The sequence below is a fragment of the Mytilus californianus genome, unplaced genomic scaffold (assembly GCF_021869535.1).
Source record: "Mytilus californianus isolate M0D057914Y unplaced genomic scaffold, xbMytCali1.0.p SCAF_1, whole genome shotgun sequence".
Classification (NCBI taxonomy): Eukaryota; Metazoa; Mollusca; class Bivalvia; order Mytilida; family Mytilidae; genus Mytilus; species Mytilus californianus.
Genome location: NW_026262581.1, coordinates 45,764,080 through 45,785,974, shown reverse-complemented (window position 1 = coordinate 45,785,974; position 21,895 = coordinate 45,764,080). Strand labels below are relative to the sequence as shown.

The 21,895-nt window shown below is 33.3% G+C and overlaps 1 protein-coding gene across 3 annotated transcripts; it reads right to left on the bottom strand.

Annotated features, from left to right (window-relative positions):
* Positions 1-516: 516 nt before the first annotated feature.
* On the bottom strand, positions 517-20,909 carry LOC127702908 (uncharacterized). 3 transcript variants are annotated; one of them, XM_052207215.1, is made up of 7 exons: positions 20,807-20,909; positions 18,660-18,752; positions 17,489-17,562; positions 16,017-16,157; positions 11,727-11,841; positions 2,704-2,776; positions 517-1,245 (listed from the first exon to the last, which is right to left on the bottom strand). In XM_052207215.1, the coding sequence occupies exons 2-7, from the start codon at positions 18,750-18,752 to the stop codon at positions 1,004-1,006; spliced, it is 738 nt and encodes a 245-aa protein (XP_052063175.1). In that variant the 5' UTR covers positions 20,807-20,909; the 3' UTR covers positions 517-1,003. The 3 variants fall into 3 exon arrangements, with proteins under 3 accessions (XP_052063175.1, XP_052063192.1, XP_052063184.1); XM_052207232.1 differs by having other exon boundaries at positions 20,839-20,891; XM_052207224.1 differs by lacking the exon at positions 20,807-20,909 and adding an exon at positions 20,330-20,481.
* Positions 20,910-21,895: the final 986 nt, after the last annotated feature.

Here is a 21,895-nt window from a genome sequence, read left to right as displayed (position 1 = left end):
AGATCATACTATCAAACATCTCAATATTCATTAAAACGTACCATTCTGTTGACAATGTGCATAGTGGTAATTTTAGGGATGGGACTGTAAACGGACAATAAATGTACATGTATTTCATTTTACCCTAGAGGGGGTAAAATAGTCTACAATTCTGGGGTCGGTTTCACAAAAATACTTGCGACTAAGATTGATCGTAAGTCATGAACAATTCAGTATACTTACGATCAATCTTAGTCGTAAGTTTTTTTTGTGAAACGGACTTCAGAAACAGTTTTTAATATTTCGAATTGAATTGAGAGAAAGAGAAATCGAAGATTTAATGTGGTTCATATATATTTTTTGCTTATTGTTTTCGTCTGATAAAAATGAAAAGAGCAAATCGGTTGTTGCAGAATATGTGAAAGTTTTTTTTTTTTAAATTAATAAAACCGGACTGGTGACTATCAAACAACCAGCAGAGGTGGATATAAGCTCTACCTAAGTGCATAACTGCCTCGCTATTGAACATAAAACAAGTTTACACAAATTTTTACTTTAATATAAAGCAATAAAAACGAAGTTGACAATACACTTACTTCTATCTAATGTAATAGAAACAACTTTTAAAGATGTGTACTTAAATATAACATTGGATATATAAATTAATTAAATAACAAAACAAACATTGAGCTTAAAATTAACAACATCATAAACAATGAGTAACATTAAAAAAAACCTAACATCACAGAATTGATTATCAATTCACAATTAAAAATACAATTGCAAAAAACATAAAAAAAAACACGAATACAAGACAGTTTCACTGATACGAAAAGAATATGAATATACTTTGAAAAGATAAACTATTATAAAAAAATAGATTAAGTCTCTGATCACTTCCGCTTTTTTGTACTGCATACCCTTTCGCCAGAAGATTCAGATATTAACCAAACTCAAAACTGAACCAATGAAACAAGAAGAAGGGTGAATCTTAAAATCACAGAAGCTTTCTGTCAAAAACATTTCACCCAAATAGTTCACTGAGAAAATTTGACTTCGTTTTAGTATTATCACTTGATTGAACAGTCTCTGTGTTTTGTGAAATCTGAGTGTCTGATTCGCTTGCGATTGTCTCTGAATCCGTTGCCTTCTTTGGTTTTGATATTTTAGATGAATACATTACATCAGTCCTTATTGCATATTTTCTTCCAGCAATAAGTTCAGATCCTTCATGTAGTATAGGATGTTCAAAAACCAGCACGGAACCTAAAAAATAAAAAAATAGCATACAGTTCAAAAACTAGGACAGAACATAAAAAGTACAAAATTACATACAGTTCACAGCCAAAATAATCGTTCATTTGGATTGATTTATTATGCATGGGTTTTCGATAAATGTCTTTTTGTAAATATGTCATGCATATTCAGGAGGGAACAAGTTAACAATAAATTCCATTGATTGGCAAATTCGAGTGCCACAATTAAAGGTATGAGATGGACATTTTACCTTTCATTATGCCACCTACGAATCGATGATTTGTTGAAACGGTTCTTTAGCATACAAAGAGATTGGCACTTTCCGTTTACAACTACAAGGCATTGGATTTATTGTTCCGGTTCTTGGCGGACGTGACTTCGTATTCATATATATGCCGTACAGGAAAAAAACATCCCTCTTTTAAACATTGTAGATGAGAACAGAATTCATGACAAAAATCTGTTTTGTTGATCTTGTATTGCTGATCATTTAGTCTGTTTAGTGTCCCTTTTTCTTCTTTAGTTTTTGCTCAAAACACAAAAGAGGGTAAAAAAAATCCTAATTTAAGGGCAATCACTCCTACAAAGAGTGACAGTCTACTAACTATATCGGCAAAATTTGACTTGTTAGTAAAAATTACCTTGTTGATCATTTTTTGTGATTTAAGTGTCTATTATCTATCATAATTTTTAACATATAAGGCTAAATGCAAAAAAAGTTATAAAAATCGTCATCAAAGGGCAATAATTCCAATAAGGAGTCGTTGAACGATTTCCTCCATATCGTCTAAATTATAGATCTTGTCTTGCTGATCATTTTTGCTTATTTAAGTTTCTATCTGTCTATTATAATTTTTAAGATATAAGGCAAAAACGCAAAAAATTGGTAAAAATCCTCATCAAAGGGCTATAACTCTAATGAGAAGTCGACTGATGATTTCGACCGTGCAATCTTATTTGTAGAACTTATTATGCTGACCATTTTTGCAATTTAAAGTTTCTCTCTATCTAATATAGTGTTCAAGATAACAGGCAAAAATAAACAAAAATGGTAAAATTTGTCATTCAAGGGAAATAACTCCTATAAGAAGTCGTCTGATAGTTTTGACGTATATAGACAATTGGTAGAGCTCATGATTCTGAACATTTTCGTCCATGTCAGATTTTCTCAATTTATAACAGTTTTCAAAATGATAGACAAAACTTGCATTTTACCCCTATGTCCTATTTTTAGCCATTCAGCCATCTTGGTTGGCAGGCGGGGTCATCGGACACATTTTTTACAGTTAGATACCCCAATGATGATTGTGGTCAGTATCTACCCCTGTTCTGTATGTCTAGCTTTAACGTTTCAAAATAAATATCTCTGAATATCAGGTGCACAATATTAAAAGCTGGTTTTAAAAGAATAATCATATAATTTTGTCATTTTTCTTTTCTTGTTTTGATTTTATTATAAAAAAGTACCTGTTTTTGGTACAACTTCAACTCGTTCCTCTGTATAATTTCCTAAAAATGTGGTACTTCCACCTTTAAAACCCTGTAAATCAAATAAGTAATTAAGAATCTTGTTAAAATGTTACTTGCATATCAGTTAAACACTGCAAAATTATTCTAGCCAACCATTTGACATGTTTTTTTTTTACAATACTGTTTTGTTTTATTTGATTGTATCATTAATAACTGAATTTGATCTCATTTCTTAAAGATAATGTGTACAGTTGTATTTTAAGCATGCACTATATCGTTTTATGAATATACGTGTTTACCTAATCATTTCTATTAATTAGACAGTTGTTATTTAAATAATTTACGGTAGATTTACTTCTACATGATGGACAAAAGAAAACAGACAAATCACAGAACACAAAAACCAAACAGAAACTAAACATACAGTAACCCGAACTAAAAGAACAGATACCTCAGGTGATCGGGAAGGGTACATACACTCAACAGACATAAAAAAAGAAAAAAAAGAAGAGAGCAACCCAATCTCTACAAAAAAGAACGAATACCTCAGGTGATCAGGAAGGTTACACACACTCAACAGAAACTAAAAATAGAGCATACCGAACTATACAAAAAGAACCGATACCTCAAGTGATCAGGAAGGGTACACACACTCAACAGAAACTAAAACCAGAGCAACTCGAACTCTACAAAAAGAATAGATACCTCAGGTGATCAGGAAGGCTACACACACTCAACAGAAACTAAAAATAGAGCATACCGAACTCTACAAAAAGATCCGATACCTCAAGTGATCAGGAAGGGTACACACACCCAACAGAAACTAAAACCAGAGCAACTCGAACTCTACAAAAAGAATAGATACCTCAAGGGATCAGGAAGGGTACACACACTCAACAGAAACTAAAACTAGAACAACTCGAACTCTACAAAAAGAATAGATACCTCAAGTGATCAGGAAGGCTACACACACTCAACAGAAACTAAAACTAGAGCAACTCGAACTCTACAAAAAGAATAGATACCTCAAGTGATCAGGAAGGGTACACACACTCAACAGAAACTAAAACCAGAGCAACTCGAACTCTACAAAAAGAATAGATATCTCAAGTGATCAGGAAGGGTACACACACTCAACAGAAACTAAAACCAGAGCAACTCGAACTCTACAAAAAGAATAGATACCTCACGTGATCAGGAAGGGTACATACATTCAACTAACCTCAAAAAAAGAGCAACCCCGTCTCTACAAAAAGGGACAGATACCACAGGTGACACACTCAACTGAAACTAAAAATAAAGCAACCCGAACTCTACATAAAGAACAGATACATCAAGTGATCAGGGAGGCTACACACATTCAACAGAAACTAAAGCTAGTCTAGAGCAACCCAAACTCTACAAAAAGAACAGAGAAATCAGGTGATCGGAAAGAGTACATACACTCAACAGACCTAAAAAAAATAAAAGAAGAGTAACCCGATCTCTACACAAAAGAATAGATATCTCAGGTGATTAGGAAGGCTAAACACACTCAACAGAAAATAATAAAATGCTCCGCTGGGCGCAGCTTGATACGACCGCAGAGGTCGAACCCTGAACAGTTGGGGCAAGTATGGACACAACATTCAAGCTTGATACAGCACTGAATTTGGATTGTGATTAAATATTTGACACAGCATAGGTTTCTGACACAGAATGAATGTGGTCTAAGAACTTAAAACCTTTTAATTTACCTATTCAAACCATATCATTATTATTTGCTTTTATATATAAATCAGAAATAACCAATTTAAAATGGAAAATTTTAAAGAAAAAAAAAGGAAAAAAAAGGGAAAATAAATCCCTCCCCCAAATTTTTTGAACCCCCTTATGATTCATCAACCCATCACTCAATCCCAGCCTTCCCTTTGTGGTATGGTACCTTGCAGTACAATTTCAGAGAGATCCATACACTTGAACACAAGTTATTGTCTGGAAACTGGAAAAAATGCTTGTTTTTATGCCCCTTTTTGGCCCCTTATTCCTAAACGTTAAGGGCAGTTACCCCAAAACTCAAACCAAGCTTTCCCTTTGTGATATGGAACCTTGTAGTACAATTTCATAAAGATCCATACACTTACACACAAGTTATTGTCCTGAAACTAGAAAAATGTTTTTTTTTAGGCCCCTTTTTGGCCCCGAATTCCTATACGTTTAGGGCAAATACCCCCAAACTCAAACCAAGCTTTCCCTTTGTAATATGGAACCTTGTAGTACAATTTCATAAAGATCCATACACTTACACACAAGTTATTGTCCTGAAACTAGAAAAATGCTTGTTTTTTGCCCCTTTTTGGCCCCTAATTCCTAAAATTTTGAGGCAAATACCCCCAAAATCAATCCCAGCCTTTCCTTTGTGGTATGGTACCTTGCAGTACAATTTCAGAGAGATCCATACACTTGAACACAAGTTATTGTCTGGAAACTAGAAAAATGCTTATTTTGGCCCCTTTTTGGCACCTTATTCCTAAACGTTTTGGGCAATTACCCCCAAACTCAATTCCAGCTTTCCCTTTGTGATATGGAACCTTGTAGTACAATTTCATAAAGATCCATACACTTACACACAAGTTATTGTCATGAAACTAGAAAAATGCTTGTTTTTTGCCCCTTTTTTGCCCCTAATTCCTAAAATTTTGAGGCAATTACCCCCAAAATCAATCCCAGCATTCCCTTTGTGATATGGAACCTTGTGGTACAATGTCAGAGAGATCCATACACTAACACACAAGTTATGTCTGGAAGTTACAAAAATGCTTACTTTTGGCCCCTAATTCCTTAACTGTTGGTACCATAACCCCCAAAATCAATCCCAACCTTCCTTTTGTGGTATTGAACCTTATGGTAAAATTTCATAGAGATCCATTCACTTAAACTAAATTTAGAGTGCGAAAACCAATGTGTCTTCGGACGACGACGACGACGCCAACGTCATACCAATATACGACCTCAAAATTTTTTTGCGGTCGTATAAAAATTGACCAACCCGAACTCAACAAAAAGAACAGATACCTCAAGTGATTAGGAAGGTTACACATACTCAACAGAAGCTAACAACCTGCTTCGCTGAGCGCAGCTGGACACGCCCGCAGAGGTCCAACCCTGAACAGTTTGGGCAAAAATGGACACAATATTCAAGCTTGATACAGGTCTGAATTTGGATTGTAATTAAATATTTGACATATTATAGGTTTCTGAATAAATGTAGTCAAAGAACTTGAAATTGGTTATATGAAATGAATTTCTATTCAATTAAAGATTTCTTGCTGTTGTGCAATACACTATGCTGTTGCGCAATACTTAGTAAATCTATAGTCAGACTATAAACAAATAAAATTTATAAAATTCTAAAGGGAGCTTACATCAATAGATATAATCATTTCACCAAAGTTTCATAAGAATTGCTGAAAGCATTTTTGAGTGATTGTCTGAAAACAGGAAAATCCCCCCTTTTTTAATGAATAAAACCCCATAACTCGGAAATGTAAAATCTAAAATTTATAAAATTCTAAAGGGAGCTTACATCAATAGATATCAACAACTCATCAAAGTTTCATGAGAACTGCTGAAAGCATTTTTGAGTTATTGTCCGAAAACTGGAAAATCCCCCTTTTTTTAATGAATAAAACCCCGTAACTTGGAAACGTAAAATCTAAAATTTATAAAAATCAAAAGGGAGCTCATGTCAATAGATATAAACAATTAACCAAAATTTCTTGCAAGTTGGTGAAAGCATTCTTGAGTTATTGTCCGAAAACTGCAAAATCCCCCTTTTTTTAATGAATAAAACCCCATAACTCGGAAACGTAAAATCTAAAATTTAAAAAAAACGAAAGGGAGCTCACGTCAATAGATATAAACAATTCACCAAAGTTTTATGTAAATTGGTTAAAGAGTTTTGAGTTAATGTCCGTCATGTTGACGACGGACGGACAGACAGACGGACAGACGGACAGACGGACAATGGTATACCATAATACGTCCCGTAAACGGGCGTATAAAAATAGAGCAACCCGAAATCTACAAAAAGAACAGATACCTCAAGTGATCAGGACGGGTACACACACTTAACAAAAACTAAAACTAGAGCAACCAAAACTCTACAAAAGGAACAGACACATCAGGAGATCAGGAAGGGTACATACACTCAACAGACCTACAAAAAGAGCAACCTGATATCTACAAAAAAGGACAGATACCTCAAGCGATCAGAAAAGGGTACACGCACTCAACAGAAACTAAAAAATAGAGTAACCTGAACTCTACAATAAAATGCTCCGCAGGGCGCAGCTTGATACGACCGCAGAGGTCGAACCCTGAACAGTTGGGGCAAGTATGGACACAACATTCAAGCTTGATACAGCTCTGAATTTGGATTGTGATTAAATATTTGACACAGCATAGGTTTCTGACACAGAATGAATGTGGTCTAAGAACTTAAAAATTTTAAATTGGACATTCACCTATTATGGTCCAATATCCAAAATCTAAATACATGGTTAGATTCAGCATATCAAAGAACCCCAAGAATTCAATTTTTTGATGAAATCAAACAAAGTTTAATTTTGGACCCTTTTGATCTCAATGTGGACAAAAATGATAACAGGGCCCAAAAATCAAAAATCTAAATACATGGTTAGATTCAGCATATCAAAGAACCCCATATATTCAATTTTTATTGAAATCAAACAAAGTTTAATTTTGGACCCCGATTTGGACCAACTTGAAAACTGGGCCCATAATCAAAAATCTAAATACATGTTTAGATTCAGCATATCAAAGAACCCTAAAAATTCAATTTTTGTTAAAATCAAACTAAGTTTAATTTTGGATCCTTTGGACCTTTATGTAGACCAATTTGAAAACGGAACCAAAAATTAAGAATCTAAATACACAGTTAGATTCGGCATATCAAAGAACCCCAATAATTCAATTTTTGATGAAATCAAACAAAGTTAAATTTTGGACCCTTTGGACTTCAATGTGGACCAATTTAAAAACGGGGCCCAAAATCCAAAAACTTAATACACGATTAGATTCAGCATATTAGAGAACCCCATATATTCCATTTTTGTTGAAATCAAACAAAGTTTAATTTTGGACCCCGATTTGGACCAACTTGAAAACTGGGCCCATAATCAAAAATCTAAATACATGGTTAGATTCAGCATATCAAAGAACCCCATATATTCAATTTTTGTTGAAATCAAACAAAGTTTAATTTTGGACCCCGATTTGGACCAACTTGAAAACTGGGCCCATAATCAAAAATCTAAATACATGGTTAGATTCAGCATATCAAAGAACCCCATATATTCAATTTTTGATGAAATCAAACAAAGTTTAATTTTGGACCCTTTTGATCTCAATGTGGACAAAGTTGATAACGGGGCCCAACAATCAAAAATCTAAATACATGGTTAGATTCAGCATATCAAAGAACCCCATATATTCAATTTTTGTTGAAATCAAACAAAGTTTAATTTTGGACCCCGATTTGGACCAACTTGAAAACTGGGCCCATAATCAAAAATCTAAATACATGGTTAGATTCAGCATATCAAAGAACCCCATATATTCAATTTTTGTTGAAATCAAACAAAGTTTAATTTTGGACCCCGATTTGGACCAACTCGAAAACTGGGCCCATAATCAAAAATCTAAATACATGGTTAGATTCAGCATATCAAAGAACCCCACATATTCAATTTTTGATGAAATCAAACAAAGTTTAATTTTGGACCCTTTTGATCTCAATGTGGACAAAGTTGATAACGGGGCCCAACAATCAAAAATCTAAATACATGGTTAGATTCAGCATATCAAAGAACCCCATATATTCAATTTTTGTTGAAATCAAACAAAGTTTAATTTTGGACCCCGATTTGGACCAACTTGAAAACTGGGCCCATAATCAAAAATCTAAATACATGGTTAGATTCAGCATATCAAAGAACCTCATATATTCAATTTTTGTTGAAATCAAACAAAGTTTAATTTTGGACCCCGATTTGGACCAACTCGAAAACTGGGCCCATAATCAAAAATCTAAATACATGGTTAGATTCAGCATATCAAAAAACCCCATATATTCAATTTTTGTTGAAATCAAACTAAGTTTAATTTTGGACCCTTTGGACCTTTATGTAGACCAATTTGAAAACAGAACCAAAAATTAAGAATCTAAATACACGGTTAGATTCGGCATATCAAAGAACCCCAATAATTCAATATTTGATGAAATCAAACAAAGTAAAATTTTGGACCCTTTGGACCTCAATGTGGACCAATTTAAAAACGGGGCCCAAAATCTAAAAACTTAATACACGGTTAGATTCAGCATATTAAAGAACCCCAAGAATTCAAGAATAAAACCCCATTGAAATTGATCAAGAAATAAGCAATTTATACGAAGTATCTTCTTTTGCACAATACTGTGCAATTGATTATTTCTTGCTATTGCGCAATACTGTACAATTGACAATTTCTTGCTATTGCGCAATATTGTGCTATTGGATATTTCTTGCTATTGCGCAATACTGTGCAATTGAAGATTTCTTGCTATTGCGCAATACTGTGCAATTGAAGATTTCTTGCTATTGTGCAATACTGTGCAATTGAAAATTTCTTGCTATTGCACAATACTTATCATATAATAATTTACACATCCTGTTTGGTGTGTATCTCCTACCATATCATTATTATTTGCTTTTAAATATAAATCAGAAATAACCAACTTAAAATGGAAAATTTTAAAAGAAAAAAAAAAAGGAAAAAAAGAAAAAAAAAAGAAAAAAAAAAAAATCCCCCCCCCCCCCAAATTTTTTGAACCCCCTTATGATTCATCACCCCCAAACTCAATCTCAGCCTTCCCTTTGTGGTATGGTACCTTGCAGTACAATTTCAGAGAGATCCATACACTTGAACACAAGTTATTGTCTGGAAACTAGAAAAATGCTTATTTTTGGCCCCTTTTTGGCCCCCAATTCCTAAACGTTTCGGGCAATTACCCCCAAACTCAATTCCAGCTTTCCCTTTGTGATATGGAACCTTGTAGTACAATTTCAGAAATATCCAAACACTTACACACAAGTTATTGTCATGAAACTAGAAAAATGCTTGTTTTTTGCCCCTTTTTTGGCCCCTAATTCCTAACATTTTGAGGCAATTACCCCCAAAATCAATTACAGCCTTCCCTTTGTGATATGGAACCTTGTGGTACAATGTCAGAGAGATCCATACACTTACACACAAGTTATTGTCTGGAAGTTACAAAAATGCTTATTATTGGCCCCTTTTTGGCCCCTAATTCCTTAACTGTTGGTACCATAACCCCCAAAATCAATCCCAATCTTCCTTTCATGGTATTGAACCTTATGGTAAAATTTCATGGAGATCCATTCACTTAAACTAAAGTTAGAGTGCGAAAACCAATGTGTCTTCGGACGACGCCAGACGACGCCGGACGACGACGACGACGACGACGACAACGACGACGACGACGACGACGACGACGCCAACGTCATACCAATATACGACCAAAAAATTTTCAATTTTTGCGGTCGTATAAAAATGACAGATACAGGTAATAAGAAAGGTTGGCAAATCATGCTCCCCTTGTGTCACCCGTCGTGTTCCATTATGTCCGTTAGTCCGAAAATCGATGAAAAGAGGACTGCATTCTGACTCAAGCCTTATATTGTCTGTTTATTCAAGAAATTGGTATCTTATTTTTATCAGTGGAATCTGTTGAAAATATTGTCTCCTTTAAATTTGTCAGATTTTTACAATTTCTTATAAGCCACTTTTGTGGCCCATTGAGTTCGAACCTCAAATCAGTACAAATCCATTACAATTTAAATGACATCTTTGATGAGTTCTCCATTTTTGGTAATATCCTTTTGGCGTGGCTCGGTATTTATACATATTGTACTATAGTCATTTTTTTTTTATTCTTGTCTTTCATTCTTGCTTATGTGTTTTGTGGTCAATATAATGGAATTGTATGCGACTGTCATACAAGTGAGAGGTTTAGCTAGCTATGAAGCCAGGTTTAATCCACCATATTTTACATAAGGAAATGCCTGTACCAAGTCAGGATATGACAGTTGTTTTCCGTTCGTTTGATGTGTTTGAGCTTTTGATTTTGCCTTTTGATAAGAGACTTTCCATTTTGAATTTTCCTTGGAGTTCGGTATTTTTTATTAATTTACTTTTTTCTCAAGACTTCTTGCATTAAAGGCAAGTTTTGCCAAAAAGTATGTATGAAATGGGAAAATGTCGGTCAAATATGCCATTAATGATATGACGTTACTGTGACAATACAAATGTGTTTTATACACATAAATATATATAATTTATCAAATATAATTAAGTGAATTACCACACTTGCAATCCTCCTTTTATAAATAATAACTACAGGATATTAATACCGTAAACGTTTTGTCAAATTTTGATATTTTTGCTTTAATTGAGATTTAGAAATATTCATACTGGCCTTTTTCACTCGTTCTTCTTATCAAACAAATGATTAACTTAGTCTAATAAGTATGTTCTTTTTGCATTTAAATAGAACTTAAATAAAATGTATAAGATTTCCGGTCAGACCATGTACATTTATAAACTACACCTCAACTCTTATAGCACATACAGTCGACTCTGACATGGGTAATTAATTTTTTTGATTGATTGATTGATTTGTTGATTGATTTATTGGTGTTTAATGCCACTTTCAGCACTATTGTGCTTTTTCGTGGCGGTCAATTTTTATTGGTGGCGGAAGTCGGAGTGCCCGGAAAGAACCACCAAACTTTGGTAGGAAAACTTACAATCCTAGTCAGTTAAGATTGGAGTCGAGCGCACTTGCCACGTGCAGGATTCGAACTCACAACCTCGGTGTTGACAGGCCAATGATACAGTAGTTCGACTACTTAGACAACTCGGCCATATAGGTAATTAAAAAAGTCCTCTAAATTTACCTCGTTCAGATAAATCTGGACAGTCACATAACTTCTCTCTCCATTATCCCGTTCATACATACCATCATAATGCGGTCTGAAATATTCGCCTGGATCATATCTAAGAATTCTTAATCTAGATGATAAAAAAGTAAAATGATTTTAGACCTTTGCTCCGTGTGCTACTACGTCTTAAAATTGGTAAAATAAATGTGGATAGTAACCACATGTGGACACAGATGATGCCCCCGCTTGCATATCATATAGTTATAATGGGACATAACTGAAGAACGTTAAAAGTGTATAAGTTTCATAACATTTGGTTGAGGCAAACTTAAGTTAGAGAACGGAAACAAAAAAATAAGCATTTTTTCCATTTGTAATGGGGCATAAATCTAGAACAGTAAAAGTGACGCCACCAAAATTCAAACTTGATCTGTATTTTGTGGTAATAAGCATCGTGTATAAGTTTCATAACATTTGGTTCAGGTAAACTTAAGTTAGAGAACGGAAACTAAAAAGATCAGTATTTTTTCCATTCATAAAGGGGCATATTAAACTCTTAAACGGTTAATGTGACGCCACCAAAATTCATCTTGATCTGTGTTTTGTGGTAATAAGCATTGTCTATAAGTTTCATAACATTTGGTAAAGGCAACCTAAAGTTAGAGAACGGAAACCAAATTTGGGACGTACGTACGGACGGACGTACAGACGGACAAGGGTAAAACTTCATGTTCCCTCCGCTATGGCGGGGTCATAAAAATTGTGAATAAATGTAAAAATATTTTTGGCAAAAAATGAACTAATATGATAACTGAAAACAATGAACAGAGTCAGAAATAATCGTTTTTATTTGACTTGAGATTTATTGACTATCTATACTAAACATGCTATACGAAAAAGAGAAAGAAAATAGATATACATCTAAAAGACGACAATACTGTTGGCATTTGATTATATGAAAATGGATGTTTTCTAGAGGAATTTAAAATCATGTATACATACATACAAACACTACGATAATAAAACAGAAAGACATCTAAACATATAAAGGCTCTCCCACAGAAGAATATGTTAATTCAGCATGTTTAGCTTTGAAGGGTAAAAACGATAAAGGCCTTAAATTTCTCCCAATATCGATCAAATCCATCAAGCGACAAATTGAAATGTATACCCGAAAAAGGCACCAAAAACAGACATTGATGATTTTTTTCAAATCTTATGGATTTCAACGAAATTTAGACTTGAATGGTATAAAACGCTGTATACGACAAACTAACAATTTTGATCAGATATTTTATTTATTATAAATGTATAATAAGCATAATGTTGCAAGATTTGTTTGTCGATTTTTGCGCTTGCGCTGTTTCCTGTTCTGAAAATGAATGGAATTCGCGGCCTGCTTTCTTAGTGTTTGCCGGGAAATTGAAATTGATTTTAACTGTGTCGTCAAAGAATGATATCTTATCTATGGTTATTGTTTAACGTGTTTCATTGTTATCACAGCCATCAAGCAAAATTTGAATTTTAAGTTCGATATACTATGTAGTAATATTTTGACCTTGTCCAACTCATTTAGCCTTAAACGTTGATGAGTTGATTTATCTGGACAATCGTAACCAGGGACCAGTACATAAACTTTATTAGGTCAATGCTTAAGCTAAGTTTTTCTAGATCTCAACACTTTTCGTTATCATAAGTTTTGAATGACAAAAGACAGATAAAAGATTGTTCAATATAAGTTTTAAGGATCATTTTGAAAAGATGTGGGAACTCTTTTGAAAAATAATTGTGTGTTCTTTAGTGTTTGAATTTTACTACGTTTCACACTCTATACACTTTTCGAGACCTACTATGAATGCAACAGATACAGGCGGAGTAATCATATTTTTTAACACACAAATGAATAAACAACTGATCTTGGAAGAAGTAAATGAATAAAATTTCTTTTTGAAAAAAAAAGTAATCGAAAAACTGATACAAACGCAGATGACTGAGTAAGTATACCCCCTTTTTCAGTGTTCTATACATTCCCCTACAGGCATTTGATATATATATACAAGTCTAAATTGAAAACAACGTTCAAACCTATTCTTGCGTTGGATAAAAACCGCAATTTTTATACGTGTGCATGCAAAACAAATTTCTTGTTAGAGGGGTCTAAATACAGCACAAACAACATTTTCCAAAAGACCAAAAAAGTGAAAAAGTATATTTTAACAAAACGCATTTGACTAACAGGTCGAACAACAAATGTTCTTAAACCCTGCTGACTGCCATTGGCGATTGCCAAATAAACGGATCACCGATGTAATAAATGGATCTTAATTATAAATTTAACACTAAACAGAAAACAATAAACTTGCAGAAAAGATGGTATACCGCAAACAAAAGGTGCAAAGGTTTGTGTACACCATATCCGGATTTCGAGAATGAATGTCTCTTCAGTGATGTTAGGAATCGAAACGGTATTTGGAAAGCCATACAATTTACCTCAATTTAGGATAGACTCTTGAACTTTGAGGAGTCAAAATAGGATGAACGGATCATATAAACCCGAAGGCAAATATAATACAAGCCCAAACGAAAAATTATAAACAAGTCTAAATTGAAAACAACGTTCAAACCTATGATTGCGTTGGATAAAAACCGCAATTTTTATACGTGTGCATGCAAAACAAATTTCTTGTTAGAGGGGTCTAAATACAGCACAAACAACATTTTCCAAAAGACCAAAAAAGTGAAAAAGTATATTTTAATATATAATATATATATATATATATATATATATATATATATATATATATATATATATGAAAAATCAAAGACCAGTGCATGAGATTCCCAACAAAATAAACTGCTTCGCTGAGCGCAGCTGGATACGCCAGCAGAGGTCTAACCTTGAACAGTTGGGGCAAAAATGGACACAATATTCAAGCTTAATACAGGTCTGAATTTGGATTGTAATTAAATATTTGACATAATATAGGTTTCTGAATAAATGTAGTCAAAGAACTTGAAATTGGTTATATGAATTGAATTTATATTCAATTTAAGATTTCGTGCTGTTGTGCAATACACTGTGCGCTGTTGCGCAATACTTAGTAAATCTGTTGTCAGACTATTATAAACAAATAAAGTTCAATTTCTTCTCAATGTTATATTTGAAATTTATGAAAATCAATAGGGAGATTACATCAATAGCTATAAATAATTCACCAAAGTTTCATGAGAACTGCTGAAAGCATTTTTGAGTTATTGTCCAAAAACTGGAAAATCCCCCTTTTTTAATAAATAAAACCCCATAACTCAGAAATGTAAAATCTACAATTTATAAAAATCAAAAGGGAGCTTGAATCAACAGATATAAACAATTCACCAGAGTTTCATGAGAAGTGCTGAAAGCATTTTTTAGTTAATGTCAGAAAACTGGAAAATCCCCCTTTTTTATGAATAAAACCATGTAACTCGGAAACATCAAATCTAAAATTTATAAAAATCCAAAATGGAGCTCATGTCAATAGATATAAACAATTCACTAAAATTTCTTGCAAGTTGATGAAAGCATTCTTGAGTTATTGTCAGAAAACTGGAAAATCCCCCCTTTTTTAATAAATAAAACCCCAAATCTCGGAAACGGTAAATCTGAAATTTATACAAAAACGAAAGGGAGCTCACGTCAATAGATATAAACAATTCACCAAAGTTTCATGCATATTGGTTAAAGCTTTTTTGAGTTAATGTCTGACATGTTGACGACGGACGGACGGACAGACGGACAGACGGTCAACGGTATACCATAATACGACAGACGGACAGAAGGTCAACGGTATACCATAATACGTCCGTAAACGGGCGCATTAAAATTGGAAATCTCAAAATTAGTATTTGCCGTTTATTTTTTGTAATTCACTATACATTTGCTATTCTGCATGGAAAAACATTTTCAAATTTTATCAGCTATGAGACGGCTAGCTTTTTAGAAAAGCTATTACTTGTGATTTTAACTTTAGTTAGCATACTTAGTATTCATTATTCTGTTCAATTACAAAATAGTATTACGATATCAAAAATTCACGATAGTATTGATAAATGTTTCGACTACGTCATGTCAAACATTAAATGATTATGGTTTATTCCAATTTTAACAATGCAAATGAATGTGTAACTGAACACTCATATAAGAATTTAATAGTTTTTAAGAAGGCATAAAATTCTACCAAATAAATGCAAAACCGAATATTAAAATGTGTATATATAGATATTTTGGAATAAATAAGGTTGTTTCAAATTGTTTAAATATTGCACCTTTCATTCAATCCCATCACCTCTCTGTGACACCATACATCAGGAACATATTCTTTGATTCTTTTCCATATCTTATCAACCTCTTCAGTGGTATCCCATATACATCTTGAATTATTTCTTATATCTGTGGCTAATACTTGTCTGTAAATAATCAGTGCTGTATCTTTATACGTGTTATTTAACAAGATTGCTTGTTGTATTGATGTCTCCTTGAAGATTTTAGAAAATCATTTCATTTATGGAACTCTTTATAATACAAAATGTACGTTAAACGAATTTATGAAGAAAGGAGTATATGGCCGCTTTCCCTTAATCTAATCTGTTTTACACACAAGGGCATTCTCGGAAAGCTAGCGGAGTGTAAATATTGAAATAATAATAAATAATAGATTTCTACACGTCTTTAGAAAAGAATCCTTTCATTCAAATATTATTTCACCTTAAACTTTTATCGACTATTGCAATTGTTGTATGTTTTAGGTATATCAGGCGCCTTTCGCCATCTTGGATTGTAAAATAGCAGAAAACAATCAGTCTAGACCTTTAATGAAACATTTAAATTTTGAGAAAGGAATGCAATTCATTAGAAATATCAATATTTCATGTGAATGAATAAAAAGAGTTATCTTCTCATATTTTGTTAAAATTATCGTTTAGTTTTCTTTCTATTCACGGCACAAAATTGGTTAAAAAAATCTGTTACATACTTTTTTATTTTTATATCTCATTAAATCTTTTTAAGCATGATATAAACTACACCTAGGCAAAGTATTATTTTTTTTTTCGTTCTTAATTTAACCATATGTAGGGATCAAAAGCAATGACAACGTTCCTTATCGATGATTCAATTAACCTAAATACGCACAAAAAGAGTCTAATCGCAAGATTCAAGATTGTGTACTTTTGGCCGAAAGGCCCGCCTACTCTTCCGAAGATTACAGTAAATTAAATGCTTGACGACAAACATTTTTAATACCGTCACGTTCTTTATGTGCCTGTCCCAAGTTGGGAGCCTGTAGTTCAGTGGTTAATTGTCGTTGGTTCATGTCTGTCATATATGTTTTTCGTAAACTGTTTTGTTATAAATTAGGCGGCTAGTTTTCCCAATTGATTTTTTTCAAATTTTTCATGTCGGGGCTTTTTAAAGCCGACTATACGGTATGAGCTTTTCTCCTTGTTGAAGGCCGTACGGTTGCCTATAATTGCTTACATTCACTTCATTTGATCTTTGGTGGATAGTTGTCTCATTGACAATCATACCACATTTCCTTATTTTATATCAACTATAAATAGAATGACATCATGATAGACGTCATTATTGACTCGTTCATCTTCTTCTCCCAGACTAATTTACGTTCGATGAACATTTTCTAATTCAAACCTCACGGTTTGAAAAGTGAGTGTCATCTATTAATACCTGCTCTATGCAAAATAGAACATGTCAATCACAGTTATTATTCGTGTATTTTTACCTATTTCCTCCGGCATTAAGAAGTGCCACTTCAAAACCTTTTTTCTCTGCAATATTTATGTATTCTTCACATTCCTGAAAACAAATATTTATACACTGTATATAGTTTTTTTTTATTATTTTTAAGTGAAATGCCATTGAATCTGCACAATTGCATAATGTGATATTTGTCAAAAAAATAATTCTGTTTCACACTGAGCTGCAACTCGCAATATCATACCGAGATACAAATTAAATTGGCTTATTTAAAACAAACCTATTGTCTCTATGACAACCTTTAATTCTCCAAAACCGATACTCCCCAAAGATTCACTTTGGGAAACAACTTCTTCTAGATTGATTAAAATTTCCAATGGTTCACTCTGGTAAAGTATATATATAACCTGAACTTCTTCGAACTGGCAATAAAACCCATACTAAAGAAGGGCATCGTTTGGTTATTTATTGCGGGTTATATAAACCCGCAGCCACGCCAAGTTGGAATTGGGCTTAAAAGGAAGAACGTTGCTCTCTCTGCACGATAAAAAAAAACCTTTGTGCATGGTTGACCTGTTGCAAAAACGCTCATATCCAACACTCCTTCGTTTTCCAGTTGCAGTCTAAATTTTTCATCCTTCAACCAGATGGACCAACTTTAATTGCAAAACCCACCTATTGATTATCATGAATTTGTGTTCGTCGTGAGATCTTCTGGACTTGAAGACGATAACAATCAGTCGATCAAATAATAAAAACTTTTTACAATCTATGTACTTTATCGCTTTACTAACATGAGCAACACGACGGGTACCACATGTGGAGCACCTGAGATCACCCACAGTTTTTGGTTGGGTTAGTAGTGTTGCTCAGTCTTTAGTTTTCTATGTCGTGTTTTGTTTATTATACTGTTTGTCTGTTGGTCTTTATCTTTTTTAGTCATGGCGTTGTCAGTTTATTTTCGACTTATGAGTTTGAATGTCCCTTTGGTATCTTTTGCCTCTCTTTTACAATATTATTGAAAATATACTGTAAATCCAAATCACGCGGCCAGGATTTTGGCGGCGTTTTTCTTGGAAAGAAAACAAAACAATCATCAATTTATGTAAATGTGTTTCGAAAAAAATATAACAAAGATGAATTTGCTCATAATATGGGTAATAAAAAACAAATTAAAAATGTAAAATGTATATTACCTCTTTCGAAAAAACGTTGTATAACACAAATGCCAGACATTTTTGAAAGTCTTTTGGCAGCTGTACATCTTCTTTTATAATCTTTGAAGCCATCTGAAAAAGAGTACACAAAAATAATTTCCAATTCATTTTGCCATTATTACATGTTGCGTATTAATTTTTGACCTACAATTTGTGTACATATATGTACTTTTATTAATTTTCGCTGCATAATACTGCCCTTTCTGGCAAACCAAACAAAAAAAGTTAACAAACAAATATTGTGTCCATAGGACACCATGTCATCTTCGCTCATTTATTTTGCCATGTTCAGTAAACCATGAAATCTTGGTCCAAACCATAACTAGGCATATATATTATAAGCTTATTCTTCTGACTTTAGAGACAGTTCAACCCCTTCCGCTCCTCCACCCCTATCCCCCCTACCTTCGCGGTATACAAATTAGACGGTCCTGGAGATGAATTAACTATTTGCCACTACATGTTAATCAAACAACATTTAATCAATCTGTATTTCCAAACAAAATAAAAGGAAAAATGTTTTGGTATACATATATATATATATAATGTCTGAATAATAGCCAATTGTAGTACCTCCAAAACTGTAGGAGGAGATAGCCAGACAACCCATGATCTCTTTATGCAGCTAGTACTAAAAAAATGACTAAGTCCAACTACCTGTCATTTTCAGAATTTCTTAATCATTTTTTTTTTGGTCAGGCGGGGGCATCATTTGTCTCTTACAGACAGGGTAACAATTTCAAGTTGTATGCCAACATCACTGTTTGTCGAATCTAAAATATGTGGAACTATACTCATGCATATGGCAGATCAGAAAAGGGGTGGCATTGTCCATATCTAGTATTATTTCGAGATGGCAGATTGGATTTAGTTTTACACTGAACAGTTCCAACTCTGTACAATTGTATTCCATGCTGAAGTATTAAACCATATATCGCGAAAACCAGAGTCGTCATTTGTTGCAAGAGTTAGTCCCCAGAGTCGGAGTCGGTGCAGACTCGTGGTATTGTTTATTGTGTGTGTGTGGTTGCAGCCCAACACATATAACTCAGTAACAAGACACACCCAGTTTCTATTTGTGACATTTAAATTAAACAACTTTAAAATTATTTCTCTTTTCTTTTCAGTCGTACACATTTTATGGATATCTACGTTTTGGGGCTTATTCTACAAAATATTAAATATTGATAGATACATTGTATTTTACTGATTAAACTCCCATCGAAAAAGTATACCTTCAATTTCAAAACTCATATTTTGGAACTAAGAAAACCTTTTCCGCTAAGCTAGAAACCCCAAGGGTTGACTGGGGTGTAGAAATATGGTTATACCGGCACTTTTCCGTCGGATAGAACTACTCAAACTTTTGCTAAAGTGGGGTGTTTTCTTACGATAATTTGATTGATTGCCGTATTTTTGCATCCAACATAGCCAAACGGACACTTGCAATATGAGCATATTTCCATCGGGAGAAGAGACAATTGAAGTTTTTATTTGTAAATGAAATTTCCAAGCACCGTTTTTAACAAAAAATGTCCTAAACTGAGGAGTCCCTAATAAGGCTTCCCTTCCTTTAAAGATATTTTTTTTAATAAATGTATATCCACGTATACATATATATAAATAAACTACAATTAAGATATACACACCTTGGCTCTTCTGGTCTTTTTCACCGCTTTACCTTTCCAAAGATCTGTTTTAAAATATCTCTGCAGTAGTTCATATGTGAATGCGAGGATTCCTGATAGACTTTAAATAAGCATTGATGTAGGAAAAAGGGAAAAGGAAGTCTTCCTGTTTACGCTTTTATTTAAAGGTGGGACATATTATTGTTTACTTCTGTACAGCAGGCTGTAGAGGGATGCTTGGTTTTGGATTTCAAACTTTGAAGGAAACATAATACCCTTGAGAAAGTGGGGAATTGGAAATTCTCAAAATATTTATTGTTTATTACAAAATGTTAATGCAATCAATGATCCATGACTTAAATACAAATTGTAAACAACGAATTGTCAATAGTAAAAATGTCGATATTGTTGATTCAATATGAACTAAACGTATTTTATCGAGTACATTTTTATTTACAAAATATCTGTCAACGTATTAAAGTATAAATTATAACATACCTGCTCGAAATATTATATTCGTTCTATTATACCTGTTTGATCGAAAATTTCCTGTTTTGATTTTGTATTTATTTATATTGTTTATATCATGGCTATTAATAGATGAGAGGTTAATCCCCATTAGATGTATAGTATGAATTGTCTCCCTTTTCACACTTTTTAATAGATGGAATTTCCCTAGGAAAGTTCTTGTTTTAACAAATTCCCGAAAATGGTGCATAATTTATTAAAATTATGTTTCTTGTCACTTTTAAAATGTATTTGTATGCGTTAAATTAATGGATATGATATATATATGATGATATATATTCAATGATCATTCCATAATGATTTTTCGTAAAATCTTATACTGTTGTATGCCCAAGTTTGATAAAAATGGAGATATTTGATATCCAAGCGTAATGACATATCTCCATATTCATATAATTATGATACGAGATTTCTACATTCTAAGAGTAATTCAACAATATGTAAATATGTACGTATTCTCGACAAAGACAATTATTTGGTACGTGAAGGGTGACAATTATACATATAATACAATAAAAAAGAATAAGCTGAATTCAGAATAAAGGATGTAGTCAAGATTGCGTTCAGCATAATTGAGGACTTACACAGTGAAAACTATCTCTGACAATATTCGTATACTTCGTATTCATAAAACATTATCATGTACTCGTCCTGAATGTGTATATATAGATTCTACCACTGCATCGAGTGTGATACGATATTTATCCACTCAAGACAGTTAAATTTTCAAATTTAAAACGCAAGGCTCGCCGAGCGTTTTAAATATTTAAAATTTAACTGTCGAGAGTGGATAAATATCGTATTACACGAGATTTGGTGGTGGAATCTGTTTCTCTAATGATTTTCTAACAATATGCAGGCAAAGTTATTCCTTCTTTTCGAATGATCTGCAAAAAGATGTGTTCTTTCTATGTGACGTCATCAGACATGGTCGCCTTTTTTTATGCCGTCACAATAGGAAATTCAGAGGAAAGCAAGAAAATTCGACGTCATAATCGGATTTTAACCAATGATGAACTGAGATCAAACGAACCACACGTTGATTAAATTTTTTTTATA

What these genes read in the sequence shown, in the direction of transcription:
- LOC127702908 (XM_052207215.1), bottom strand. Translation starts at nt 18,752, where the DNA reads ATGGCTTCAAAGATTATAAAAGAAGATGTACAGCTGCCAAAAGACTTT. An exon ending in ACAACGTTTTTTCGAAAGAG is followed by an intron (nt 17,563 to 18,659) that starts GTAATATACATT and finishes ATTTGTTTTCAG; the next exon opens with GAATGTGAAGAATACATAAA. An exon ending in TGAAGTTGTACCAAAAACAG is followed by an intron (nt 1,246 to 2,703) that starts GTACTTTTTTAT and finishes TTTATTTTTTAG; the next exon opens with GTTCCGTGCTGGTTTTTGAA.